Source organism: Myxine glutinosa, chromosome 11 (assembly GCF_964187855.1).
Source record: "Myxine glutinosa chromosome 11, kmMyxGlut1.1, whole genome shotgun sequence".
In the NCBI taxonomy this organism is placed as follows: Eukaryota; Metazoa; Chordata; class Myxini; order Myxiniformes; family Myxinidae; genus Myxine; species Myxine glutinosa.
This window is the reverse complement of record NC_136271.1, coordinates 127,492,920-127,519,368: the sequence shown is the minus strand read 5'-3', so window position 1 is coordinate 127,519,368 and position 26,449 is coordinate 127,492,920. Positions and strand designations below refer to the sequence as shown.

General features: G+C 48.0%; 1 protein-coding gene across 1 annotated transcript in view; it reads right to left on the bottom strand.

The window, feature by feature from the left end:
- EXOC4 (exocyst complex component 4) overlaps positions 1-26,449 on the bottom strand; it is a 314,735-nt gene that overhangs the window by 15,899 nt on the left and 272,387 nt on the right. The window contains exons 13-14 of the mRNA XM_068131080.2: positions 14,865-15,043; positions 12,937-13,060 (exon numbers count right to left, since the gene is read on the bottom strand). Coding sequence (XP_067987181.2) covers positions 12,937-13,060; positions 14,865-15,043 — 303 coding nt within the window. The remainder of the gene's footprint in view (positions 1-12,936; positions 13,061-14,864; positions 15,044-26,449) is intronic.

Below are 26,449 nucleotides of genomic sequence, written 5' to 3'. Positions count from 1 at the left end.
CAGTTTGCGGGGCAAACGGATGACCCGGCCAAAGCGCCCTCTGGCGGCTGGCGGCGTCTGGGATTCCGGGATGCCACCGGCTGCCCCTGGGATGGGTGTGAGGCCGGGGGGCGGCGTGCCGGCGGGGTTGGGCGGTGCCGGGGGTCCGCCCGCCGGGGGGCGGCCCCGACACGGGGGCTGAGCCACTGGCGGGGGGTGGTCCACGTTGAGGTGGGCCGGTATGAGGCGGTCCACGGAAACGCAATCAGGAGTACCGCCGATGTCCAGGTTGAAGTGCTTCGCCCCGGTCTCCAGCACGCGGAAGGGCCCGTCGTACGGGGGCCGCAGCGGTGTCCGGTGGGCGTCGTGTCGGACGAACACGTACTCCGCCGTGCGAAGCTCCGGGGCGACGTGCGTTGGCGGGTGCCCGTGGTGCGCCGTCGGCACCGGGGCGAACCTCTGCTGCTGCGCCACGGACCATGGTGCCGTGGAGTCGCGGAGGAACTCGCCCGGCACCCGCAGCGGTTGTCCGAAGACCAACTCCGCCGCGGATGCGCGCAGGTCATCCTTGGGCGCCGTCCGGAGGCCCAGCAGGACCCAGGGGAGCCTGTCGACCCAGCCGCCGTCGCGGAGGGTAGCCCGGAGCGCGGCCTTTAAGGAGCGGTGGAACCGCTCGCACAGGCTGTTGGCCTGGGGGTGATAGGCCGTGATACGGTGCAGCTGGACACCGAGCCCCCACGCGACCGCCCCCCAGAGCTCTGAGGTGAACTGGGGGCCGCGGTCGGACGAGATGTCCGAGGGGGCGCCGAACCGGGCAACCCAGGTGGCGATGAACGCCTGCGCGACGTCCGCCGCCGTCGTCGCCGCCAAAGGCACGGCCTCCGGCCACCGGGTGGTGCAGTCCACCATGGTGAGGACATGGGTGAAACCCCGCGAGGGGGGCAGAGGTCCCACCAAGTCCACGTGAATGTGGTCGAACCGACGTTCGGGCACCGTAAACGGGGCCAACAGGGCCTGGGTGTGGCGGTGCACCTTCGCGCGCTGGCACGCGAGGCACGTCCTGGTCCAATCGCGGACGACCTTCCGGAGGCCATGCCAGATGAACTTGTCGGCGACCAGCCTCTGGGAGGCCTTCGTGCCCGGGTGGGACAGGCCGTGGATGGCGTAAAAAACCCGGCGCTGCTAGACGATGGGGCGAGGCCGCCCGAGGGAGACGTCGCACAAGAGGGCTGTGCCCGTGCCGTCGAACGGCACCTCGGTGACGCGGAGGCCCGTGATGGCGGTCCGCAAGGCCTGGACGTCGGGGTTGGTGGTCTGGTCCGCCGCCATCCGGGCATAGTCGATGCCGAGGTGGACCGCGTGGGCGACGGACCGGGAAAGGCAATCCGCCACCGGGTTGTCCTTCCCCGCGACGTGCCGGATGTCCGTTGTGTACTCGGACACGGCCGCGAGGTGACGTTGCTGCCGGGCCGACCACGGCTCGGTGACCTTGTCCATCGCGAAGTCCAGGGGCTTGTGGTCGACGAAGGCCGTGAACGCACGGCCCTCGAGCAGATGGCGAAAGTGCCTGACCGCCAGGTGAAGCCCGAGCAACTCGCGGTCGAAGGTACTGTACCGGCGTTCATGCGGGCGGAGCTGTCAGCTGAAAAACGCCAGCGGTTGCCAAGCTCCGCGCACCCATTGCTCGTGCACCGTGCCCACCGCGTAGTCCGACGCGTCGGTGGTGAGGGCGATCGGTGCATCGGGCGCCAGGTGCGCGAGCATGGTGGCGTTAACCAGGGCGAGCTTCGCGCCCGCGAACGTCGCGTCCATCTGCTCGGTCCAAGCGACGTCACCTTTGCCCGGCTTCCCCCGGAGGGCTTCGTGCAGGGGGCGCAGGAGCTGGGCGATGCGGGGCAGGAAACGGTGGTAAAAGTTTACTATGCCCAGGAACTCCTGGAGCCCCTTGATCGTGCGGGGGTGCGGAAACCCCTTGACCTCCTCCACCTTTGCTGGTAAGGGGATGGCCCCGTGCCTGGTGACGCGGTGCCCCAAAAAGTCGATCTCGGCGACGCCGAACCGGCACTTGGCGGGGTTCACGATCAGGCCATGCTGGCCCAGGCGTTCGAAGAGCGTGCGGAGATGGCGGAGGTGCTCTTCACGGGACGCGCTTGCGATGAGGATGTCGTCCAGGTAGACATAGACGAAATCCAGGTCGCGCAAGACGCTGTCCATCAGACGTTGGAACGCCTGAGCCGCATTCTTCAAACCGAAGGGCATCCGTAGGAATTCAAAGAGGCCGAATGGCGTAATGACGGCCGTCTTCGGGATGTCCTCCGGCCTGACGGGGACCTGGTGGTAGCCGCGTATGAGGTCCACCTTCGAAAAGCAGGACATGTTCGCCAACCGGGCGGAAATGTCCTGGATGTGGGGGACCGGGTAACGGTCAGGGGGGGTTGGTGGCATCGTTGAGGCGGCGGTAGTCCCCGCACGGCCGCCATCCCCCGCCAGGCTTCGGCACGATGTGTAGCGGCGACGCCCAAGCACTCTTGGAGCGCCGCACGATGCCCAGCCGATCCAGCATAGCGAACTCCGCTCTCGTCACCGCGAGCTTCGTTGGTTCGAGGCGGCGGGCCCGGGCGTAGACCGGTGGCCTGACGATGGGTACGTGATGTTCCACACCGTGCTTTACGGCCACCGCCGAGAAGGTGGGCCGCGTGAGGGCCGGGAACTTGGCGAGGAGGCCTGTGAACCCGTCCGCTGCCGGAAGCGTACAAACTAACCTCGCCGGGACCGAACCGCTCAGCAAGCCGCTTGGCGAGCCTCTCAGTGAGCCGCTCAATGAGCTGCTCAGCGCGCAAGCAAGCGAGCTGAACGTTTCAGCCTGGACAAGGCGTCTGTTCTTCACATCTACCAACAACCTGTTTGCACAGAGGAAGTCCGCACCGAGCAGTGCCATGGGGACACTAGCGGTTACGAACGTCCACGTGAAGCGTTGCCCTCCGAACCGCAGGGAGAGGCAGCGCTTCCCGAATGTGCGTATGGGTGTTCCGTTCGCGGCAAGCAACGCGGGGCCCCGGCCCGCGGTTCGCTTGTCGGACGTAGAGGCAGGGATAACGCTCACCTGTGCACCAGTGTCGCATAGGAAGCGGCGCCCGGACAAGGTGTCCGTTATAAAAAGAAGGCTGCCGGAATGGCCGACGCTCAGGGCCGCTACCGAGCGCCGGCTTTGTAGTTTCCCGACTTGCCGAAGGAGCACGGCGGGCAACAATTCCTCGCCTTGTGGCCAAACCTGGCGTGGAAATGGCACCAGGTTTGCGGCGAAGGCGGAGGCCGCGGTTTTCGCGGTGGTGGTGGGCGTGGCGTGGCGGCGGCCACGCGGTGTGCATCAGCCTCGAGATCCATGAGGTGTGGTGCATCAGCATCAGGGTCAGCCCTGGGATCCGCGATGGCCGCACCGAAGCTCGCCCGCGTGCCACACGCCGCGAAAAACTTGTCGGCCTCAACGGCCAGCGCTCGGGGTTCCTTTATCATTGAACCGGCCAACGTGAGGCGTACCTGTGCCGGCAGCTGGCGTAAAAAGAGCGCCCGGAATAGAAAATCCGGTGCTTTGTCCCCCAGTAGCGACAGCATATGGTCCATTCGGACCGATGGTCGCGTGTCGCCGAGGTCGGGAAGGTCCAGGAGACGGTCGGCCCATTCGTCCTCTGTGAGGCCAAACGTGGCGATGAGGCGAAGCTTGAGCGCCTCGTATCTGTGGTCGGCCGGTGGGTTTCGCAGGACGGACACTAAGCGGGCGGCTGTGCTGGGCCCGAGGGCGGCGATGACGTGGAAGTAGCGCGTCTCGTCCGCCGTGATGCCACGAAGCTGAAACTGGGCTTCGGCTTGCATAAACCATATCTCCGCCTGAGCTTCCCAGAACTCGGGGAGTTTCACCGCGACCGCGTTGCTGCTCGTCATGGCGCGTTCTGTAGTTCAGCGTCGGCGGAACTAGTCGAGGTCACCAATGTAGCGCGGTGCTAAGCGCGTGACTTGTTTTGCCAATAAAGAAAGCAACAACGATGTAAACACAAGCGTCTTTATTCAAAGGGTCAAACTATAGCACTGCCGTGCTCGGGGCTGTGTGCCCCGTGTATATCCCGAGGCCACGCCTACCCCTCGGGTGTGGCCGACACCCTCCTGGTGCGCGGAATGATGTCATCGCGCCAGCGAGCCATCGTGTCCGCCACAATATAACTGTATTACATAATACATGATATTGCAAGTCCTTTGAAGTTATAGGTATGGGTTTATAAAGCAAGAAAGCAGCCTTGTTAGTATCAGATTGAACTATAAGTCCTATACACAGGATCTACTAGGTCTATACCGTTCAGGAATATGCTTTTACAGATCTTCATCACTGTCCTGAGTGTCATTTTCGCAAAGGTGTCTACGCAAATGCCAACATTAATTTTTGGATTCCTCATGCTCAGAATATTCCAAAAATGTATAGTTTTGCTAATCTCCAAAAATTTTGAACGAAAAAACATAGTGAACCTGACTATAACGTCCCTGTGATGGATGCCACTCACATTGATGCATCTCCCTCGATGTGAAACAGCAGGACAGCTTCAACTGTGCCGAGATTCAAACCCAACCAAGAGCCACCTGCCTACACATTTAAAGCTTTCCCTGTGTTACATATTTATGTGAATGTATGTGAATTACCATTCAGGTTGCTTATCCGTGTGTATTATATTAAGGGTTGTTGTGATGGGAGGGTCAGGAGCCCTTCGGAACCAGTGGCCGGAAACGGAAGTGGCCGGAAACGGAAGAAGAAAAGACACGAGGAGAGAAAAGGACGGGGATTCTTCTTCCTCGCCCCGCGACGACAGAAGGTGGAATCGACCTTGCGCTGCGCGGAAAACAGCGGCGTTCCGAAACCCGTTTGGCGAGAGAGGAGTTACCTGGACGCGTAACTACCTGTTGACACGTGAAGTCCCCGTGAGTTCGTGCACGGAACCAAGCGGTCGCACGTTGGGCCGCGCGCGCGTTGCAAACCGCGCCGGGTTCTGCCCCGTCTACAAGGCCGCGTACGGGTCGCACGTCGAACCTCGCACGCGGTGAAAAACCGCGTTTGGGTTTTGCCCCGTCTACAAGGACGCGTACGGGTCGCACTTCGGGGCCTCGCGCGCGTTGGAAGCCGCGCTGGGTGTTGCCCCGTTGCTTGGCAAGGAGGTGCGCTGCAACAGCTGTCCCCGGTACGAGACGGCACGTTTGGAGCACGTCCGCCCGGGGTTCGTTCAACCGCCCGTGTGCGGAGACGAGAGACATTGTGGGAGACATTGACCACGGAGGGAGTCAGGAGTGGGGCTCACGTGAGGAATATATAAGATGGCCATCTTAGAGTTTGTATAGATGAGTTTACATCTTTGTAATATTGATTGTGCATTGTTGATTGCTCAGAGAATATATTATTGATTATTCCGGATCCTTGGTGTGGGGTTTCTTCTTGACCGGAATTCATCTTGATTGCGTTACGAAAGCGTATAAACCATATATCTTTCTGGCGGGGTCCCTCCCACGGTCCGGGGGTCACCAAGACCAGGTAGTTACCGGGAGGACCACGTAACAGAATTGGGGGCTCGTCCAAATTACGATTTGCGGTTTCGCAATTGGGTCTACGTCCGGGATTTAAAATTGTATAAAATAATAAAATAATAATATTTTTTATTAATTAAAATTAATTAATTAATTATTAATTGGTAAATTTTTTTTTTTGAGAAATTGGGGTAAAGTCTTGGGTGAAGGTTAACAGGTGTTAACGATAGGCACCATGGCGTTTGTGGCACAGAACTTTGGGGTAACACCGAGTGAGGCACAGTTCCGAGCGTTGCTAAAGTCGGACCTCTTGAAATTGGCCAAACATTTTAACTTGGAGGTCCGAACTAATTTGAGGAAGGCAGAGTTGCAGGCCACGGTGATACAATCTATGGTGGGATTAGGAAAATGGGACGAGTTAGCCTGGGAGTGGCTACCCGAAGAACCAGAAGACGTTGAGCTCCGGAAACTGGAGTTGCAGTTACGGAGCCAGGAACGGATTAAAGAAGAAGAAAGGAAAGCAGAAAAGGAAAGAGCAGAAGAAGAAAGGAAAGCAGAAGAGAGGAGAGAAGAGAAGCAAGCAGAGGAAAGGAGAGTGGAACGAGAACTCCAGGAAAGGTTAAAAGAAGAAGAAAGGAAAGCAGAAAAGGAAAGAGCAGAAGAAGAAAGGAAAGCAGAAAAGGAAAGAGCAGAAGAAGAAAGGAAAGCAGAAAAGGAAAGAGCAGAAGAAGAAAGGAAAGCAGAAGAGAGGGGAGAAGAGAAGCAAGCAGAGGAAAGGAGAGTGGAACGAGAACTCCAGGAAAGGTTAAAAGAAGAAGAAAGGAAAGCAGAAAAGGAAAGAGCAGAAGAAGAAAGGAAAGCAGAAGCGAGGAGAGAAGAGAAACAAGCAGAGGAAAGGAGAGTGGAACGAGAACTCCAGGAAAGGTTAGCAGAAGAAGAAAGGAAAGCAGAAGCGAGGAGAGAAGAGAAACAAGCAGAGGAAAGGAGAGTGGAACGAGAACTCCAGGAAAGGTTAGAAGGGAGAAAAGCAGAGGAGAGAAAAGCGGAAAGGGAATTAAAGGAACGTGACATGGAGCTTCAGCAAGAAATCAAATTCAAGGAGCTGGAGTTAATGAGAGAACGGGGAGAGGCACCACCCTTGCTGACGGGGTCGACACCTAACCAGAAAACCTGGGATGTGGGCAGACATGTGAGGCTGGTTCCACCGTTCAGTGAAAAAGAAGTCGCGAAATTTTTTCCACACTTTGAGAAAGTGGCTCGACAATTAAACTGGCCGGAGGAGGCCTGGACCATACTCGTGCAAAGTGTGCTGGTGGGGAAAGCTCAGGAAATTTATTCGGCACTACCAATGGACCAATGTGCAGATTATGAGGTACTGAAGAAGCACATCCTCAAGGCCTATGAGTTGGTTCCGGAAGCTTACAGGCAAAAATTCAGGAATGCCAGGAAGAGGGAGAGTGAGACCCATGTGGAGTTTGCCAGAGTGAAAGAAAACATGTTTAATCGGTGGTGTGAGTCAAAAGGAGTCGGGAAAGACTTCGAAACATTGCGGGACTTGATCCTGGTGGAGGAATTCCAGCAGTGTGTCCACGAGGACATCAAAGTGTACCTGCAGGAAAAGAAAGTACCGAAGTTGTGGGACGCAGCCACCATGGCAGATGATTATGCCTTAACCCACCGAATAGGGGTCCACAAACCTAACTCCTCGCCTAGACTTCAGCAGGGGAGTTATGGAACACCCGGGGCGGAGAACGACCTTACATGGCGGCGGCCTCGAGATGATTATGGGGACAACTATGATACCCCAACGGTTAGAAATCCGAGGGCTACGGGCCCAAGACAAACTTATTTTTCGGGGGGCTCAAGGCCGACCCCGAGGTTCTCCCCCGGGCCTACTTGTGCTTTTTGCCATAAAACTGGACACTTGATGTCCCAATGTTACCTCCGAAAAAGGGAGAACCCGGAACGGAATCAGTCTAGTGCGACTCCGAATGCACTGGCAAGTGTGAGAAATCATTCTTGGAGAGCAGAGCTGGGGGAAGATTCCCCTGTCAAAGGTACGGCGTCCCGGGAGAACCTTGTTCAGGAGGGCTACAAACATTTCATTTCAGAGGGGTTCGTGTCGCTGGATGGCGACCCGAGTAACCAGAAGCCAGTTAGGGTATTGAGGGACACGGGAGCACACCAATCGTTGATGCTGGAGGGCATTTTGCCATTGTCGGAGAAGACGGCAACTGGGGTTAGTGTGCTTTTACAGGGGGTCGGGGGCTATGTTAAAGCTCCGCTTCATGTCATCCAGTTGAGTTCTGAGTTGGTATCCGGGCCGGTCACCGTAGGCTTACAAGCCACCCTTCCTGTGGAGGGAATCTCTTTTATTATCGGGAATGATTTGGCCGGGGGGCGAGTTTCGGGTAATCCAAGAATGGTGGACAAGCCCAGTAAGGAAAATAACACCACTCGGTTAGAGATGGAGATTCCGGGTATCTTTCCATCCTGTGCAGTGACTCGGGCTATGGGTAGAAAGCACGCGGAAGAGAAGGAGGAAGAAAGAGAGGGGGAGTTGGAACCCTTAGAGGTACGGGAAGACAACTCGGAACAGGGAAATAACCAGGGGAGGGATTCCCAGGAAGTTCGAGAAAGGGTAGCGTCTGGAACGCAAGGGGACGTGGAGTGTCCGTCGGAGACCGCGGAGAACGAAGTGGAGCAAACCGCGCTGGTCTGAAGGAGACTAGTGGAAGAACAACACGAAGACTCGGAGATCCAGAGGTTAATTGAGAAAGCCGTTACGGAAGAAGAGGCTACGAAGATACCTGTGGGGTATTTCATGAAGGGGGAAACCCTAATGAGGAAATGGAGGCCCCCGGAGGTACCCGCAGACGATGAGTGGAAAGTTCACTATCAGATTGTGGTGCCACCGCTGTACCGGAAGGAGATCTTGAGTTTGGCACATGAGACCCCTTGGGCCGGGCACCTGGGAGTGAACAAGACCTGTGACAGGATATTAGTACATTTTTTCTGGCCGGGACTGCGACGGGATGTGGCGGAGTTCTGCAAGTCCTGCCATTCTTGTCAGCTGGTGGGAAAGCCGAATCAAAAAATCCCCCCCGCCCCGTTAAAGCCAATTCCAGCTTTTGAAGAGCCATTCAGCCGAGTCATTGTGGACTGTGTGGGCCCTTTACCCAAAACCAAAGCTGGACATCAATACTTACTGACCATCATGTGTGCGTCCACCAGGTTCCCCGAGGCAGTGCCTCTGAGGAAAATAACGGCGGCAGTTATTGCAAAGGCCTTGATTAAATTTTTCACTTGGGTTGGCCTACCTAGGATCATTCAATCGGATCAGGGGACCAATTTCATGTCCACACTGTTCCAGCAAGTGGTACACCTGTTGGGGGTGGAACAAGTAAGATCCAGCGCCTACCATCCCGAGAGCCAAGGGGCCCTGGAAAGGTTTCACCAGACTTTAAAGAATATGATCCGAACGTATTGTTTTGAATGTGCCAAGGATTGGGATGAAGGGATACCCCTATTGTTGTTTGCGGCGAGGGAGTCCGTGCAGGATTCCTTGGGATTCAGCCCGTTTGAACTGGTGTTTGGACACGCAGTGCGGGGACCGTTGAAATTGGTGAAAGAACAGTGGTTACTACAGGAGTCCCGGACACCGATGAGGGAGTATGTGGCCACAGTAAAAAACCGATTGGCAAAGGCGTGTGAGGTGGCACGACGGAACTTGAGAAGGGCCCAGGGGAAAATGAAGGAGAGACATGACAAGACCTCGCAGATAAGGAATTTCAGTCCTCAGGACCGGGTGTTAGTATTGCTGCCCGTTCCAGGTCAGCCACTCCAGGCTAGATATTTCGGTCCTTATGCAGTGGAGGAGAGGGTGAATGAGACAGACTACGTGGTGACCACTCCCGACCGACGAAAAAAGCGACAGTTGTGTCATGTCAACCGACTGAAGAAATATCATGAGAGGGAACCGGTGGAAGACGTAGTTCCTGTCTCACCGGTCGTACCGGTGACAATGGACGGAAACGCCGGTGTGAAGTTTGATAACTTGGATGACCAGGCCTGCCCCAAATTGACGAACACCGAAGTGTTGAATCATTTGGATGAGAAGTTAGGTCATTTAACAAGGGAACAGCAAGGACAACTGTCCAGCCTGATGTTCGAATTTAAACATTTGTTCACAGATGTACCTGGTCGTACGGACTTAGTATATCATGATATCGAGGTGGGGGAGGCCACTCCAGTGAAACAACACCCCTATCGGATGAACCCGGTGAAGATGGAGTACCTTCGGAAGGAGATGCAATATATGTTGGACAATGACATCATCGAACCAAGCAACAGTGAATGGAGCTCCCCATGTGTGTTGGTTCCGAAACCCGATGGCAGCTTCCGGTGTTGTACGGATTTAAAACGGGTGAATGCAGTGACCAAGACCGACTCCTATCCGCTCCCGAGGATTGACGACTGTATTGATCGAATAGGCCCAGCTAAATTTGTTACCAAATTTGACTTGCTGAAAGGGTATTGGCAGATCCCTCTTACCGATAGAGCCAAAGAAATCTCAGCTTTGGTCACTCCGAATGGGTTATATCAGTACAAGGTCCTCCCTTTTGGGTTGAAGAACGGGCCGGCGACATTTCAACGACTGATTAATAGGCTCATTGCAGACCTGGAGGGGGTGGAGGCATATCTGGATGATGTAATCATCCACACCATGACCATGGAAGACCATATTAAGCAAATCCATGCATTTTTTCAGACGATGTCCGAGGCAGGTCTGACCATCAACTTAGCCAAGAGTGAATTTGTAAGAGCACAGGTAGTGTTCCTCGGCCATGTAGTAGGGCAGGGTCAAGTACAACCAGTGACCGCCAAGGTGGAAGCTATCGATCGCTTCCAAGTCCCAAAGGGGAAGAAAGAGCTGATGAGATTCTTAGGTATGGCGGGGTGGTACCGGCGGTTCTGTAAGAATTTTTCGGATGTGGTAGCGCCTTTAACGAGTTTGTTGAGAAAGGAGACCCCATTCGTTTGGGATGGCAAATGTCAGGCGGCCTTTGCCCATGTCAAAGCGATACTAATGAGCTCTCCGGTCCTAACCGCTCCGGACTTTCAGGCACCTTTCAAGTTGGCCGTAGATGCAAGCGATGTGGGGGCTGGAGCGGTCTTGTTACAGGAAGATGAGGACGGGGTGGACCACCCCGTGTGCTACTACTCCAAAAAGTTCAATAAACATCAGGTAAATTATGCCACCGTGGAGAAAGAGACCCTGGCTCTCCTGCTAGGGCTTCAACATTATGAGGTGTATTTAGGAATCACGTCCTTTCCCATAAAGGTCTTTACGGATCACAACCCCTTAACCTTCATTCAAAGAATGAAAAATAAAAATCAGAGGTTGATGAGATGGAGTTTGGCTTTGCAGGGGTTCAACTTGGAAATTGAACATGTACGGGGCCGGGACAATGTCGTGGCGGACGCTTTGTCCAGATTGAGTTAATCTGGGGGGGGGGGGGGGGGGGGAGTTGAGTTATCTGGTTTGTTTCTCCAAATTGGCCGGCAAAGAAAGTTTTCGCTGGGTTCAAACTTTCTTTCTTGAAGGGGGGGAGTGTTACATATTTATGTGAATGTATGTGAATTACCATTCAGGTTGCTTATCCGTGTGTATTATATTAAGGGTTGTTGTGATGGGAGGGTCAGGAGCCCTTCGGAACCAGTGGCCGGAAACGGAAGTGGCCGGAAACGGAAGAAGAAAAGACACGAGGAGAGAAAAGGACGGGGATTCTTCTTCCTCGCCCCGCGACGACAGAAGGTGGAATCGACCTTGCGCTGCGCGGAAAACAGCGGCGTTCCGAAACCCGTTTGGCGAGAGAGGAGTTACCTGGACGCGTAACTACCTGTTGACACGTGAAGTCCCCGTGAGTTCGTGCACGGAACCAAGCGGTCGCACGTTGGGCCACGCGCGCGTTGCAAACCGCGCCGGGTTCTGCCCCGTCTACAAGGCCGCGTACGGGTCGCACGTCGAACCTCGCACGCGGTGAAAAACCGCGTTTGGGTTTTGCCCCGTCTACAAGGACGCGTACGGGTCGCACTTCGGGGCCTCGCGCGCGTTGGAAGCCGCGCTGGGTGTTGCCCCGTTGCTTGGCAAGGAGGTGCGCTGCAACAGCTGTCCCCGGTACGAGACGGCACGTTTGGAGCACGTCCGCCCGGGGTTCGTTCAACCGCCCGTGTGCGGAGACGAGAGACATTGTGGGAGACATTGACCACGGAGGGAGTCAGGAGTGGGGCTCACGTGAGGAATATATAAGATGGCCATCTTAGAGTTTGTATAGATGAGTTTACATCTTTGTAATATTGATTGTGCATTGTTGATTGCTCAGAGAATATATTATTGATTATTCCGGATCCTTGGTGTGGGGTTTCTTCTTGACCGGAATTCATCTTGATTGCGTTACGAAAGCGTATAAACCATATATCTTTCTGGCGGGGTCCCTCCCACGGTCCGGGGGTCACCAAGACCAGGTAGTTACCGGGAGGACCACGTAACACCTGTAACTGCGGAACATCTTGGCCGTACTTATAAAAATATTAAATATTACAAGGTTTGTAACACGAAATTCACAACGCTACTTTGCACCCGGTGTTGTTATTGCTAATCTCAAATTTGCTTCATTGATCGAATCACCAATTGCTGTGAGAAACTACAAATGGCAACGAGATGATGATGCAACCGGAAATACGAATCCGATGTCAAATCCCGGTCAAGTATGCCTTCTCGATTCAGGTACATCGACGGTGTATTTATTGTAAGACGCGTTGGATTACTTCGATACGTTGAGATAAAAAGTTGGCGATGAAATTTGGGGCACTTGCCTTATACGAGGATGCTTCCATCTTGGACTGAAATTTTGCATCCAAAAGGCAGAGAGATGGATGTCGGCGAACAACTATTGCATGGACCTATCTTTGTGGTGCCGGTAACCGGGCTAATTATGCCTTGCACTGGGTACGGCTCTACTTCTTAAAAAAATTATACACTGAAGGTGCATCGAAGTTTCAAACTCAGGTGTTCATCAAAGCAGGAGAATAGTTCAAAAAGTAAATTAAGTATCGTTTTTGTAATAGACAAGCTCAGTTGCGAGTTTAAACAAAAGCACAGGCCAAATATGAAGCAGCGCAAGAAAATTCCAAGGCAGGGCCATAAAGCTCCATCGAAAGGTCATGGGAGACTAAAACAGATTTTCCAGCACTCCACCCAAAGAAAAGCATCATTTCTAACTCGGATTATCTGCAGTCACAAATTGTCATTGTACGTTACGAGGGGTGAATGCATTTGTATTGCTTGAAATGTCATTGTTGGATTCAGCAGGCACAATGAAGTTGGAACCTTACCTTACTTCCAGGTGAAGTACCAGCAAGCAGCGGTCGGCCATCTCTTGGAAGTCTCGTGCTAGTCCAGTAAGCGTCTGCGTGATCTGTTCATTGACCGTTGCCTGCTCATTTGGCAGCTCCTTACCTACCGGAACAAGCAGCCGGGCCATCTTATGCATCCTTACGTTTGTTGTGAAGTCTCGCTCAATACCAGGAATACTGAGATGAGGTATTAATCCTCCATCGATCGCCGAGCTCAGGATTCCACTGCAAATCTCGAGATAATAATCATTTTGTCAGCAATGGGTGACAAACAAAACACGTGAAGCAGAGAGTTAGGAAACGCTTGGCCAAAACATCTGCGGTACAATTGCTGTGCATCAAAAAAACATCGGTTTCCTAGACCTGGTAATTCTTCGTCAATTCGGATTAAGGATAACCAAGGGGTAACAGAAAAGACAGAAAGAAATACATAGGGATTTGGGGGGCAGAGGGGGACTGACTATGCATTATTCATCTCGTGAAAAGTTTGCTATTTTTCAGCTCTGTGGGGGAGTTTGCCATGCGTGAAGTCAAATGCTTTCGCTGCCACTCGTCCTTGTTCGGAGTGTGAATTTTAAAACCCATGCCCGGAATACACCCCGGCGATTAAACGTTCCACAGCCAGCATAGTAATTGGGCATGTGACCCTCTTGAGGCTAAGCTTGCCAGGCAATAGTTTTCGCAACGGATATCTCGGGAACGATGCGGTGCCTGCAGGAGTGGCATTTGAGGATTCATCATTTTTCTACCCCTCCTCCATCCACTCTGCCCTTCATCAAGCACCCTTTCTCCAACTGCCTGACATGTGGCCTGGACTCTCTGCTTTTAGCTCTCACTAATTTCAAAGTGTTTTTCGGGTATTTCAAGTGGGAGACAAAGAGTGAGCAGGATATAAAGTAGGGCCTTTTCCAAAAGGTCAGCGTGAACTTCACTGCTGCTCATTTGTTTCTGAGAATCATCTACGCTGCTCTCATGTTGTATTGATTACAAAAATAAAATAAATGCTTTGAAGGATGTCATGTCAGGAAGAATAAATATGCAACAGCATCGCGAGCGGAACGTATGACAATGAAGTACCAGGACATTTTAATGAAACATTTAAAAAACAGATCAGACTAAAGTTTATTGTTACATGTGAAATCCTCGTTATTTGTAACGAATCCACGTGCACACACCAATGATTCTTGCTCTTCTTGCTTTCCTCAGTTCCCAACAAAAGTCCATTTTAGAATCAAGAAATAGTCTTGCAAGTGAAAAACTAGTGACAGTCTATGTTGGCAGACACGTCGAACAATAAATTAAATCAACAGGCCGTTGAATAGATATGCTGACCTCTGTCAGAAGTATGGACATGCTCACGTTTTAGGCATTCACCCTTCGTCTGACGAAGGGTTCACGGCCGAAACGTCAGCTTCCCCTTGCTTCTGAATGCGGTCAGCATATCTCAAACAAAGTTTTCTTCATTTCATCCATCATGTCCAATGTCCATTTTAGCAATTATTTGCATTGACTAATCGATCATATAATCAATTAATTGACATATGTGGGAAAATTACATGCCCAGACCAGGAAGCAAACCCAGGTCCTCTGGTGACCGGTACCAGTGCTCTGCCATCTGAGCTATCTGGGCGATCCTGACTGTGCATGCAATTTTCCCACACATATGATTGCCACTCTCTTTCCGTCAATGCTTTCGGGGCACTCGCTGCCAACCATAGGAGCACTAACGAACGGCCTGAACACGAGAGGGTCTTCCTCATCATATGATATAATCACATCCTCCAAATGTTATATCTCAAAAAAAATATCCCACCTCAAATATAAAATATCTGGAGAATTGGTCATATATTCGCATCCAATTACTGCTCTGTACCTCCGTTTCCCAATTCGCCGAGACTCATACTAACCTTGTTCGGAGAGAAGTCCCACGAAGTACGTCCGCAGACGAGAGGCGAGCCATTCCAGGCTTTCGTGCAGATTGGCCAGAGATTTGAGCTCAGAGCAGTCTTGCAATATGGCCTGCTCAGGAATGGCCTGCTCCCAGAGGTTTCCAGTCAGGACCTCAGACTCCTTTGCATTTACGGCTCTAAGAGAGAGGGAGAAGTGGATTTATTGGTGCTGTCATCATGATTGGAGGCAAAAAGAGCTCCGAAATGAAGGTCAATAATGGAATTGTCGTTCAGCCTCGTGTCAGAATGGCCATCGAGATAAGGATTCATAATCAAGACAATCGGGTGATTACGGTGGAGATTCAAGCAAATTGTGGAGCCCAAGCTTCAGCTGCCAAAAATATATAATAAAATAAACAAAATAAACTGCATGGGACAAAACGGACAAGAACAGAAACAAATGCATCAGACAGAAAACACAACTCCTTGACATTCTATGGACAATAAACAATCCAAAATGGCGCTGGGCTGGAACGTGTACCACGAAGAATGGATAGCCAGTGGACAACAAGAAATACACACTGCCAACCTAGAGAAGGCCCTGGAAGAAGAAAGGTAGACCAAAGATGAGATTGAGAGATGGAATTGAAAAATTCCATTGAAAACAACGGCCTCGAATTGTATCGAATTGAGCAGAATTGATCATGTAGATGGAGGCCTCGGTCCTGCAGTGGAAGAAATAGGCTGATCAAGTCAAGTTACCTCTCAGATGAAAAATGACACAGCTTGTGATCACATGGAAGAGATCAACATCCCACACAGAAGTTTAAAGAAAATCTAAATTTTCTTATACGCTCATAGATTAACGTTTCCGGATGAAATTGACATATTTAACGATGTTAAGTGTAAATAAAATGTTTTGTTGCTCAGATTACAAACGTGCATCTGTCACAAAGCCAAAAACAAACCGAGACGGCAGCATTCCTCCATTTGGTCAAGGTTGTGCTTTATAAGCTGTTCGGAGACAGGCAGCGTCAACAGCAATTTGCCAGAAATGTAGGAATTTTTGTTATGGATCCATGGCCAATGTCACCGGAAAGGTCACAAATGAGATCTCATGGATGCCGAAAGGTGACTGGAAAGATACTAGAGAGTGACGACGCGAGAAGAAGGCGCCATTACTCATCAAGTCGAAAGTCCACCATAGATTAGTCAGGTGATGTTCATCAAGAATCAAAGACGAGCCAAAGAAAGGTCCAACGTAATCTCCACCAACTTGGCTTCAGAGCATATGCATGACATGAAGTCTCTTGTGATTAGTAGGATATAGAATACTTTGACAATTCTGGTCAAAGGAGATGAGGAATCTGGCAACAAAGACACTGGAGCATGGTGATATGCAGTCTAATCCAATGACTGCGGGTTTCAGTCATTCGCATCAAAAAGCGACACCAAGACCTCGCCGAACCAATCCACCTTAATGACTTCACCTCATGGTGAAGTATAAAGGCAGGATTGCTATTGGATTGGCATGGTCTTGGTACCATGAAGATGATAGACGGAATGAAAATGTAACCGGACTATTGATGTGACCAGTCCTATGGAGATTGGTATTGAACCTCGGGTCTTTTCAAGAATGCAGATGATGGATCGGACAATTATTTCTTCCATGATGGAAAACAGACATAAACTCCATAGAGCGCATACCTCCCTCCACCAGGCAGAAATATTTACGTTTTGCATCCCACTGATCTTCACCAAAATCAACAATTGAGATATCCTGATGACAGACAAACAGACAAAAGAATGAGAGCAATCTCCGACCACCTTTGGTGGTGATGTAACTAGAAAGAGCAATCAGAGATTGCAGACCTGCACCAGGACTGGTTTTGTGTGGCAAATAAATAGAACGATTTACGAAATGAAACGTGATTGATTGCAAATTAAAAATGGTCTAATGGTCTAATGGTCATTGATTGCAAATGGTCTAAAGGGTGTAAAGCTCTGAAGAGGTGTACTGTCTGAAAAGGTGTAAAGGCCTGAAAAGGTTTAAAGGTCTGACAAGGTGTAAAGCTCAAAAGGCATAAAGGTCGAAAGTTGTAAAGTGTAAAGGTCGAAAGGTGTAAAGCATAAAGGTCAAAATATGTAAAGTTCAAAAGTTGTAAACGTCGACAGGTCTGAAAAGGTCGAATTTATGATTTAAAGCAGCTAAATGATCGAAAAGGGATCGAAAGGGTCTTAAAAATATTTTTAAAAGGGTCGAACTGCCAAAGGGATCTAAAGCATATAAAGGCAATTAAAAGGTCTGAAAGATGCGACGGTCTGAAGGTCGAAACGTCAGAAAAGGTCTAATGGGTCTAAAAGGGTTTATAGGGTAGAAATGGGGTCTAAAGCATTTTTATATACTACTACTATCATTATTATTATTATGGACAATTATCATTATCATTATTTACCATTATGATTATCGTTATCATAATCATCATGTACCATGATCATTATTATTATCACTAGGGCGTGCCCGCACGTACGTGCTTGCCCGTACGTGCTTGCCCGTACGTGCGTGCAAAAAAACATGCGTGCAAACAACAACAACAACAAAAAAACTTTGAAACCACGTGGCAGTAACGACCACAGAACCCCCCCCCCCCCTCTATTTACATGAAATGGTTTGGTCCATTCGCAAAGCCAAAGCGAACGGCTTGCGAGTACGGTAGAACCCCCCCCCCCCCCCCTCTATTTACATGAAATGGTTTGGTCCATTCGCAAAGCCAAAGCGAACGGCTTGCGAGTACGGTGACCATACCTTGGGAACCACTTGTCCGATTAATTTCAAACCTTGAAAAGGCACATCCTCGGGTCCCCAGCAATATACCTGGCAAGTTTCAATTAGATCGGACCCGTGGTTGTCGAGAAACAGCGGTCACAGACAAACACACACACACACATACACACAGAGATTACTGGAATTATAGATAGACTAGGGCATGCCCGTACTATATATATGCCCGTACTATATATCTATCTAAAATTATATCCCCCCCCCTCTATTTACATGAAATGGTTTGGTCCATTCGCAACGCCAAAGCGAACGGCGAACGGCTTGCGAGTACAGTGACAATCCCCCCCCTCTATTTACATGAAATGGTTTCGTCCATTCGCAACGACCACAGAACCCCCCCCTCTATTTACATGGAATGGTTTGGTCCATTCGCAACGCCGGCACACGCGATCGTTCGCTGCTCTCTGATTGGTTGAATCGTTTTTTGGACATAGCTCGGTAAGTAATTGTCCGATTAATATGAAACCTTGAAAAGGCACATCCTCGGGTCCCCAGCAATATACCTGGCAAGTTAAAAGTATATCGGACCCGTGGTTGTCGAGAAACAGCGGTCACAGACAAACAAACGTACAGACAGACAGAGATTACTGGAATTATAGATAGATTATGTACTATTATCATTATTATGGACAATCATCATTATTATTATTATGGACAATCATCATTATTACTATGGACAATCATCATTATTATTATGGACAATAATCATTATGTACCATGATCATTATCATTATTATTATAATTATGTACCACTATCATTATTATTATGGACAATTATCGTTATTATCATTACTAGTGAGATACCCATGCTACGCACGGGTGGGAGGCCAGAAGCAAAGAGGCAATGCAGATACGGCGAATGCGAAAGCATGAAACCAATAAATTTCACATTCCTGTAGCACCCTCAGTCGCACGTCAGACATGGACAGCAAGTTCATGAAGGACTTCCATGAAAAACGTACCCGTTCACAAAGAAACGGGTACGTTCACGTATAGAAACATCGCTGTGGGTCCGTGGCGAATCTGCATATGGCGATCCGCGAAGTTCACGTTTAGAAAGTAGAAACCATCACGGCATGTCGTCATTCACTTGAACTCGATATCTCTTTTTTCAATCCAAACAACATAACTCCAATCACAAATTAATCACAAAATAAACTTTTAACAACATTGTTAACGTTTCCTTCATTGTAAAAACTACCAAGTCAACAGTTAAAAGGATTTTGAGCCGATTGGTGTTACGGCCTTGGCAAGATCGATGGAGACAGCGATCTTTTAACGTATACACCGCCCAAATAGCGATGTGGAATTCTCTCATGTAGAGATTAAACTCACGTAGTTTGAACTTTGGCCGAGGTCATTATTTACATTTAATGATGCTTATATACGAATCAAAAAGAAGATAATTGGTTTTGGGTCGTCCTTTCCGCATATCTCGTGGGATTGTGAGTTGGAGAGATGACCGTGATGGCGGGGGAGGGAGTTGGAATTCTCTCAAGCAGGGATTCAACCCATGTCCTTATAAAAGGTCTTTGTCCGAGGTCACCGAGTCCGATCGGTGAAGCCATGCAGCGATCGGTGCAGCCGTTTGTGCGGCACCCGAGAAAATAACGTTATGCGGGAGTCCAAACCTGAAAATGCTGGAGGCCAAAGCTGAAATTGGAAAAACAATATAGCCTATTTTACTCCAGTGGGTCCCAGGATTACTCACCCAAAATATCATTGTGATCGGTTCAGCCATTTTTGCGGTACCTTCGAACGGACGGACAGACAGACAGATGGACATTTGGTGAATTATAGTAAGATGCACCATGATGATTATCATTATTATCATTATGGATGATTGTCGTTATTATTGTCATTATGTACTATTATTATTATGGTCAATTTTCATAATGTACCATTATCATTACGTGCTATTATCATTATGTACCATTATCATTATGTACCATTATCATAATTGTTCTTATCATTATGTATCATTACCATTATCGTTATCATTATTATTATGTGCTATTAACATTATGTACCATTGTCATTATGGTTATCATTATTATTATTATTCTGGACAATTATCATTATTATTATGGACAATTATCATTATGTACCATTATCATTAGATGCTATTATCATTATGTACTACTAGGGCATGCCCGTACTATATATAAGCTAGGACGTGCCCGTACGTGGGTGCCCGTTCCTTGCCAAAAAAAAAAAAAAAAAAAAATTTGTGTAGGGGTGTGTGTGTGTAAACATCCTAGGGCGTGCCCGTACGTGGGTGCAAAAAAACATGCGTGCAAACAACAACAACAAAAAAAAACTTTGAAACCATGTGGCAGTAACGACCACAGAACCCCCCCCCCCCCTCTATTTACATGAATGGTTTGGTCCATTCGCAACGACCACAGAACCCCCCCCTCTATTTACATGCAATGGTTTGGTCCAAAGCGAACGGCTTGCAGTGTTTGGTAAAGAAATCGCCATAGCTCGGTAACTACTTGTCCGATTAATTTCAAACCTTGAAAAGGCACATCCTCGGGTCCCCAGCAATATACCTGGCAAGTTTCAAGTATATCGGACCGGTAGTTGTCGAGAAACAGCGGTCACAGACAAACATACACACATACACACATACACACATACAAACACACATACACACAGAGATTAATGGAATTATAGATAGATTATCATTATGTACTATTATCATTATGTACCATTATCATAATGTGCTATTATCATTATGTACCATTATCATAATTGTTCTTATCATTATGTATCATTACCATTATCGTTATCATTATTATTATGTGCTATTAACATTATGTACCATTGTCATTATGGTTATCATTATTATTATTATTATGGACAATTATCATTATTATTATGTACAATTATCATTATGTACCATTATCATTAGATGCTATTATCATTATGTACTATTATCATTTTGTGCCATTACCATAATCGTTCTTATCATTATGTATCATTACCATTATGGTTATCATTATTATGATGTGCTATTATCATGATGTACCATTGTCATTCTGGTTATTATTATTATTAATGTGCTATTATCATGATGTACCATTATCATTATGTACAATTATCATTATCGTCATTATCATTATATACCATTATCATTATCATCATTATGCACCATCATCATTTTGGTTATCATTATTATTATTATGTGCTGTTATCATTATGTTCAATTGTCATTATCGTTATTATCATTATGTACCATTATCATTGTGGTTATCATTAATATTATCATTATGTGCTATTATCATTATGTACCATTATCATTATCGTTATCATTATGTACTGTTATCATTATTATTATCACTAGCGTGGATCGGCTCGCTATGCTCGCCTCACCACACATCTATGCAGAGGCACGTTTTAACTCGCGCTTGTTTTAACTGAGGATAATGAACATCAGTTTCTGTGTTGTCATGATTTACACCAATCATAATACAAACATTTTTTGTACAAATTGATTTGTAATATTGGTGATATTATTCATTTGTAATTTTTTTGTAATAAAAAAAGCTCCAAGTGGTGTAAAGCTCTAAATGGTCACGGTTATAAGCTATCTAATAGGTCTAAACCGTCTTACGAATCTTTGGGGTCTTTTGAGTTTTCTGGGTCTTTTGGATCATTTGGGTCTTTGGGGTATTTTGGGTATTTTGGGTCATCAGGATGTGTAGGGTCTTCAGAGTCTTTGGGTATTTTTGTGGCTTCATGGGCTTTTGGGTCCTCTGGGTCTTTAAGGGTCTTTTTGGGTCTTTTGGATCTTCAGGGTATTTTGGATTTTTGGGGTCTTGAAGGGATTTTTGGGGTATTTAGGGGGTCTTGGTGGTCTTAAGGGTTTTGGGGGACTTAAAGGGTCTTCAAAAGGGCAAAGAGGTCTCAGTAGTCTAAAGGGTCGAAAGGGTCGAAAGGTATATTCCAACAGTACGTAATTAATAACCAGGATGCAACTGACATTTAAATAGTATGTAATTAATAGATAGTCACATGCATTCACCGCCTCACTGTCTTATGGCTTCACGGACCACGTTTTTCAGTTTATATATATTTGAATAAGAGGACGTTTTGGTGACAAAAATACATACATTCATACATAACTATACGTATATATTTTCTCCATTATAATAAAGATTGTTTTTATCATCATTATTATGTATTATATAGACCCTGGTGTTGGGTTATTATATTTATATATTATAGGTTATTATTGTTTGGAGACCATAATTATAGATTTTTTTTTTGTAGACCATAATTTGGAGACCATTTGACCATAATTATAGGTTATTATAGACCCTGGTGTTGGGCTAGCGGCTAGGGTGCCAGCTTAGGATCCAAGGATCCTGGGTTCGAATCCCGGTCGATTGCTGAATTAACGCCAGGTGGGTTGACTCAGCCTGTCATCCTTCCGAGGTCGGCTAATTGAGTACCAGTTCACTGGTAATTCCCTGTTTGTCGTTAAAGGCGGCAAAAAGGGTTGGTGTCAGGAAGGGCATCTGGCCGTAAAACATTGCTTCAAAAAGGGGACAGAAAAACAACAACAACCACGGTTCCCGAAAAAGGCCAACCCCCGCCTTGCGGGGAAAAATGGCCTCTAAAGGTGGTTATTATTTATATATATATATATAATGTATTATAATTATTGTTATGCATCATTATGATTATCATTTCGATGGTATGTAATTAATGGACATACTCACATTCTGTACAAACAGACAGACAAACATACAAACAAGAAGACGTCATGCAGAGCATGATACTTGCAAAATTCCCTTTTGACCTCAAAAATAGTTGGTTTCCCAATTCAATGATGCACTATGTAATTGTTGTTTAATTTTCAATACGATGAAAAGTGATGATTTCTCAGGTGAACATTGATTATTTTAGAAGTTTGACCTAGAGTTGACCTTTGACCTTTTGACATTAAAAAATAGTTTGTTTTGTAATTTGGTGAGGCACTATGCAATTGCTGTTTAATTTTCAAGTCAATAGGATGAAAATTGATGATTTTTCCAATGAAAATTGATGATTTTGGAAGTGTGACCTTGAGTTGACCCTTGATCTTTTGACATCAAAAATAGTTGGTTTTGTAATTTAGTGACTCAATATGCAAATGCTGTTCAATTGCCAAGTTAATCGGATGAAAATTGATGATTTTGGAAATGTGACCTTGAGTTGACCCTTCATCTTTTGACCTCAAAAATAGTTGGTTTCGCAATTTAGTGACTCAATATGCAAATGCTGTTCAATTGCCAAGTTAATCGGATGAAAAATGGCGATTTTAGAAATTAGACCTCCAGATGACCTTTGACTTCAAAATCAATAGGCTTCTCAATTGTGACGACCTCGATAACTTGGTGAAGTTTCGTGAAGATCAGTTGAAAATTGTGACCTGTAGGCAAGTGACAAACAAGCAAACAAGAAAGATATCGTGCATAGCACAATACTTGCGAAATCCCTAAAATACGTTGTTGGCCTATGATGACCTCAAAAATAATTGGAGGTTTTATTAAATACGGTACATTGTTGATTACTTTTATAACGTCTTTCAGGAGACGTGACAATATTGACAAACACGTTAAAAAAATTTTTTTCTAAAATCGAGGAGATCACATTTGCAATTTGCACGCAAGGTGTTCCACAAAAGTATTCTGTAAAACGACTTGACACCTGTGTTTTGTTAGTTGTGCTACACACAGTGTCACTATGTTCCTGAGAATCATCAGTTCTCCACTCGATACAGATTACAACATGCTTTCAGTCTTCCATGTGGGTGTACCAAGCTTGTTGTGGAAGGGGCCAAGGGACACCCCCAACAATGCTGGCCATTACCGACCGCAGTGTGATTAGGTTTATGGTTTCTGGGCCTGCATTTTATTGTGCGGCGTCGCCAATTGAATCACTTAGCCTGGCATAAATAAATGCCTGTTGTGTCCCACTTCACAACATGAGTGAAACGTACAGAAAACGTACAGGTGTGGACGTTCAATGCAACAAAATCCATGATATTATTGCATATTATAACGAGTTATCTTCCCATTAATAGTTTGGAGGAGAATCTGCTGACCCAGGACGTGTCCTCCTCAGGTTTGATTGGAATATGCGACAATATCAGGTTTTCTTTGTTACCACTTTGGGCCCACACTCGCGTCGAGGCGCACTGTGCTCAGTCGAATGACAGCTTCGTGCTTCTTTGTCATGGAGGAAGGTGACCCGCAAGACCAACAAAGACTTCAAAAACATCTGCAAGACCTATTTGGCAAGAGGCTTTGTGTTTCTTCCATCGGAACACTCCTCACAAATCACAATTCAGGAAAAATTGCCAATTGTCACCGATTCCAAGGCCTCTAAATCAATCTGCACAAGGTGCTCATTATAATGGAACGCGATGTTCGCACACACGCTCCTCAAGCTGTGATGACCTGTGTACACCTTGCCATGAATGACTGAAGAGGTGTTCGAATCTGTCAGAACTTTGCAATTATGTTTGGCCTGAACTTGCAGTGTCCTTGAAGACATATCGCTCATCAATGGCACCATTTTTACATGAAAGAAAATCTACAAACCTTCCTTTTATAAATATGAAAAGCAGCAAATGAGTGGATACTTGGAATTGTAGATACAAACCGACGAATGGTAACATTAAGTGTTGGTGCAGGAGGATGGAGTGGGGCTGCGTGGCTTACAAAGGGAATAATTAGAGTTGAGCAAAGGAATAAAGTAGGGAAGGATAGGGATAATGAAGTGGAAAGGGATGATGTGAAAGGGGGTGGGACCAGGGGATCGAGATCTGACATTATCTATCCATTACATGTATGACATAGACAGCACCTAACCTCCAATCACCTATCTCTTTCAAATCTTCCCCCTTGCCCCTCCCCTCCAAATCTTCCCCATCACCCATCCCTTTCAGATCTCCCCCCTTGCCCCTTCCCTCCTAAACTCCCCCCACACCCCTCCCCTCTGAAACTCTCCCTCACTCCTCCCCTCCGAGACTCCCCTCTCACCCCTCCTCCTCAAAGCGTCCTCCCCGCTTCTTCCCCCTTCCAACTTTCACCTTCATCTCCGTCAACCTTCTGCCTCACTCTTCCCCCTCCTCAAATAACACCTCACTCAATCACCATCAAACCTTTTGTCCGCCCCATTCTTCCCTTTCTCCAAGCTATTCTGAAATCTCTGACACACCTTCAACAGCTCTCCCCTACCTCTTCCTCCTCTTCCACATCTTACCCTACCGCTCCCCCCCCCCCCCCCCCCCGTTCTGTATCCGATTCTCCCCCTTCCTCTTCTTTAACAGTATGGACCTCAAACATCCGGGGCTTTCGCTCAAACTTCACTGATCTCTCCATACAGGTTGCTTCTGACAAACCAGACGTGATCTGCTGAACAGAAACTTTCCTCCTTCATGATGTCTCTGATTCCTTGGTATCTCTCCCAGGTTACTCCCTCCTCCGGTATGATAGACCTGAGCCTCGTCCTGGAGGGGGCGTTGCTATCTTTATAAAAACCTCTCTTCCTCACTCGCCCTGCACTGCCCTCTCGCCACCTCACCCCCCAGGAATACCTTTGGCTACGGCTTCCCCTTCGCTCCCACCTTTTTTTCATATGTGTGTTGTACCGTCCACCAAACAGTGATGACTCCATCTACATCTCGCTGTCTGATAATATGGACCAACTTCTATCTACCCATCCCAACTCTCTCTTCCTCATATGTGGTGATTTCAACTGTCACCATGCCAGTTGGCTGGGTGTGGGTACTTCTCTCACCAGCCATGGCTCTTCAGCAAAGGACTTCTGTGACTCACTGGGACTGACACAATCTGTAAATTTCCCGTCCCGGATCTCAGTCAACGGAGCATCTTCTCTTCTGGACTTGGTTATGACTAACTTCCCTGAAAATGTCTGCTGCTCTTCTGCTCCAATCGGCTCATCTGATCATGTGCTTGTTAAAGTGGACATCTCTCTGACCATTCTCAGAGAGCCTCCTCAGCGTCGACGAGTCTGGCATTTCACTCAGGCCAACTGGCACGGTCTTCAAGCAGCCATCAATCATCTGGACTGGTCTCCCATCTCTACCGCCTCTGACATCAACTCATCCTGGGAATTCTTCCAAAGTAAATTGCTCTCTCTCGTGCACAGATTTATCCCATCTCGTCTTCAGTTGTCATACCCTTCCTCCCGTCCATGGTACACGGAATCTTGTGGTGAGGCTATTGCCCAGAAACAACTTGCTTTCGTCTCCTGGAAAGCAAATCCAACGGAAGGAAATCTCATTACCTTTCACAAAGCCCGAAACAAGTGTGTGTCCACCCTCAGGAGAGCCAGGAAACAATATCTCTCCGTTCTCAGGACAGAACTCTCTTATCTGTCTCCCTCTTCCAAATCCTGGTGGCGTCTGGTCAAATCTGTGTCTGGTGTTTGTTCCCCCTCCATCCCCTCCCTCACCTCAAACGGCCACACGGCTGACTCCGCACGTGAAAAAGCTGAATGCCTCAACTCTGTGTTTGCCTCTAAATCTTGTGTCCCAAACCCATCCCTCTCTGTACCCACCATACCCAGTCGTACCCAGCTGCTCCTGGACTCTGTGTCCTTTCCTCCTGACAAGGTGGAAAGGTTTCTGTCAACCCTCGACTCTGATTCTGCAAATGGACCTGACGGCATCAGCCCACCGGTCCTAAAATCCTGTTCTTCCGCTCTTTCACTCCCTCTCTCTGTTCTCTTCACCCTCTCT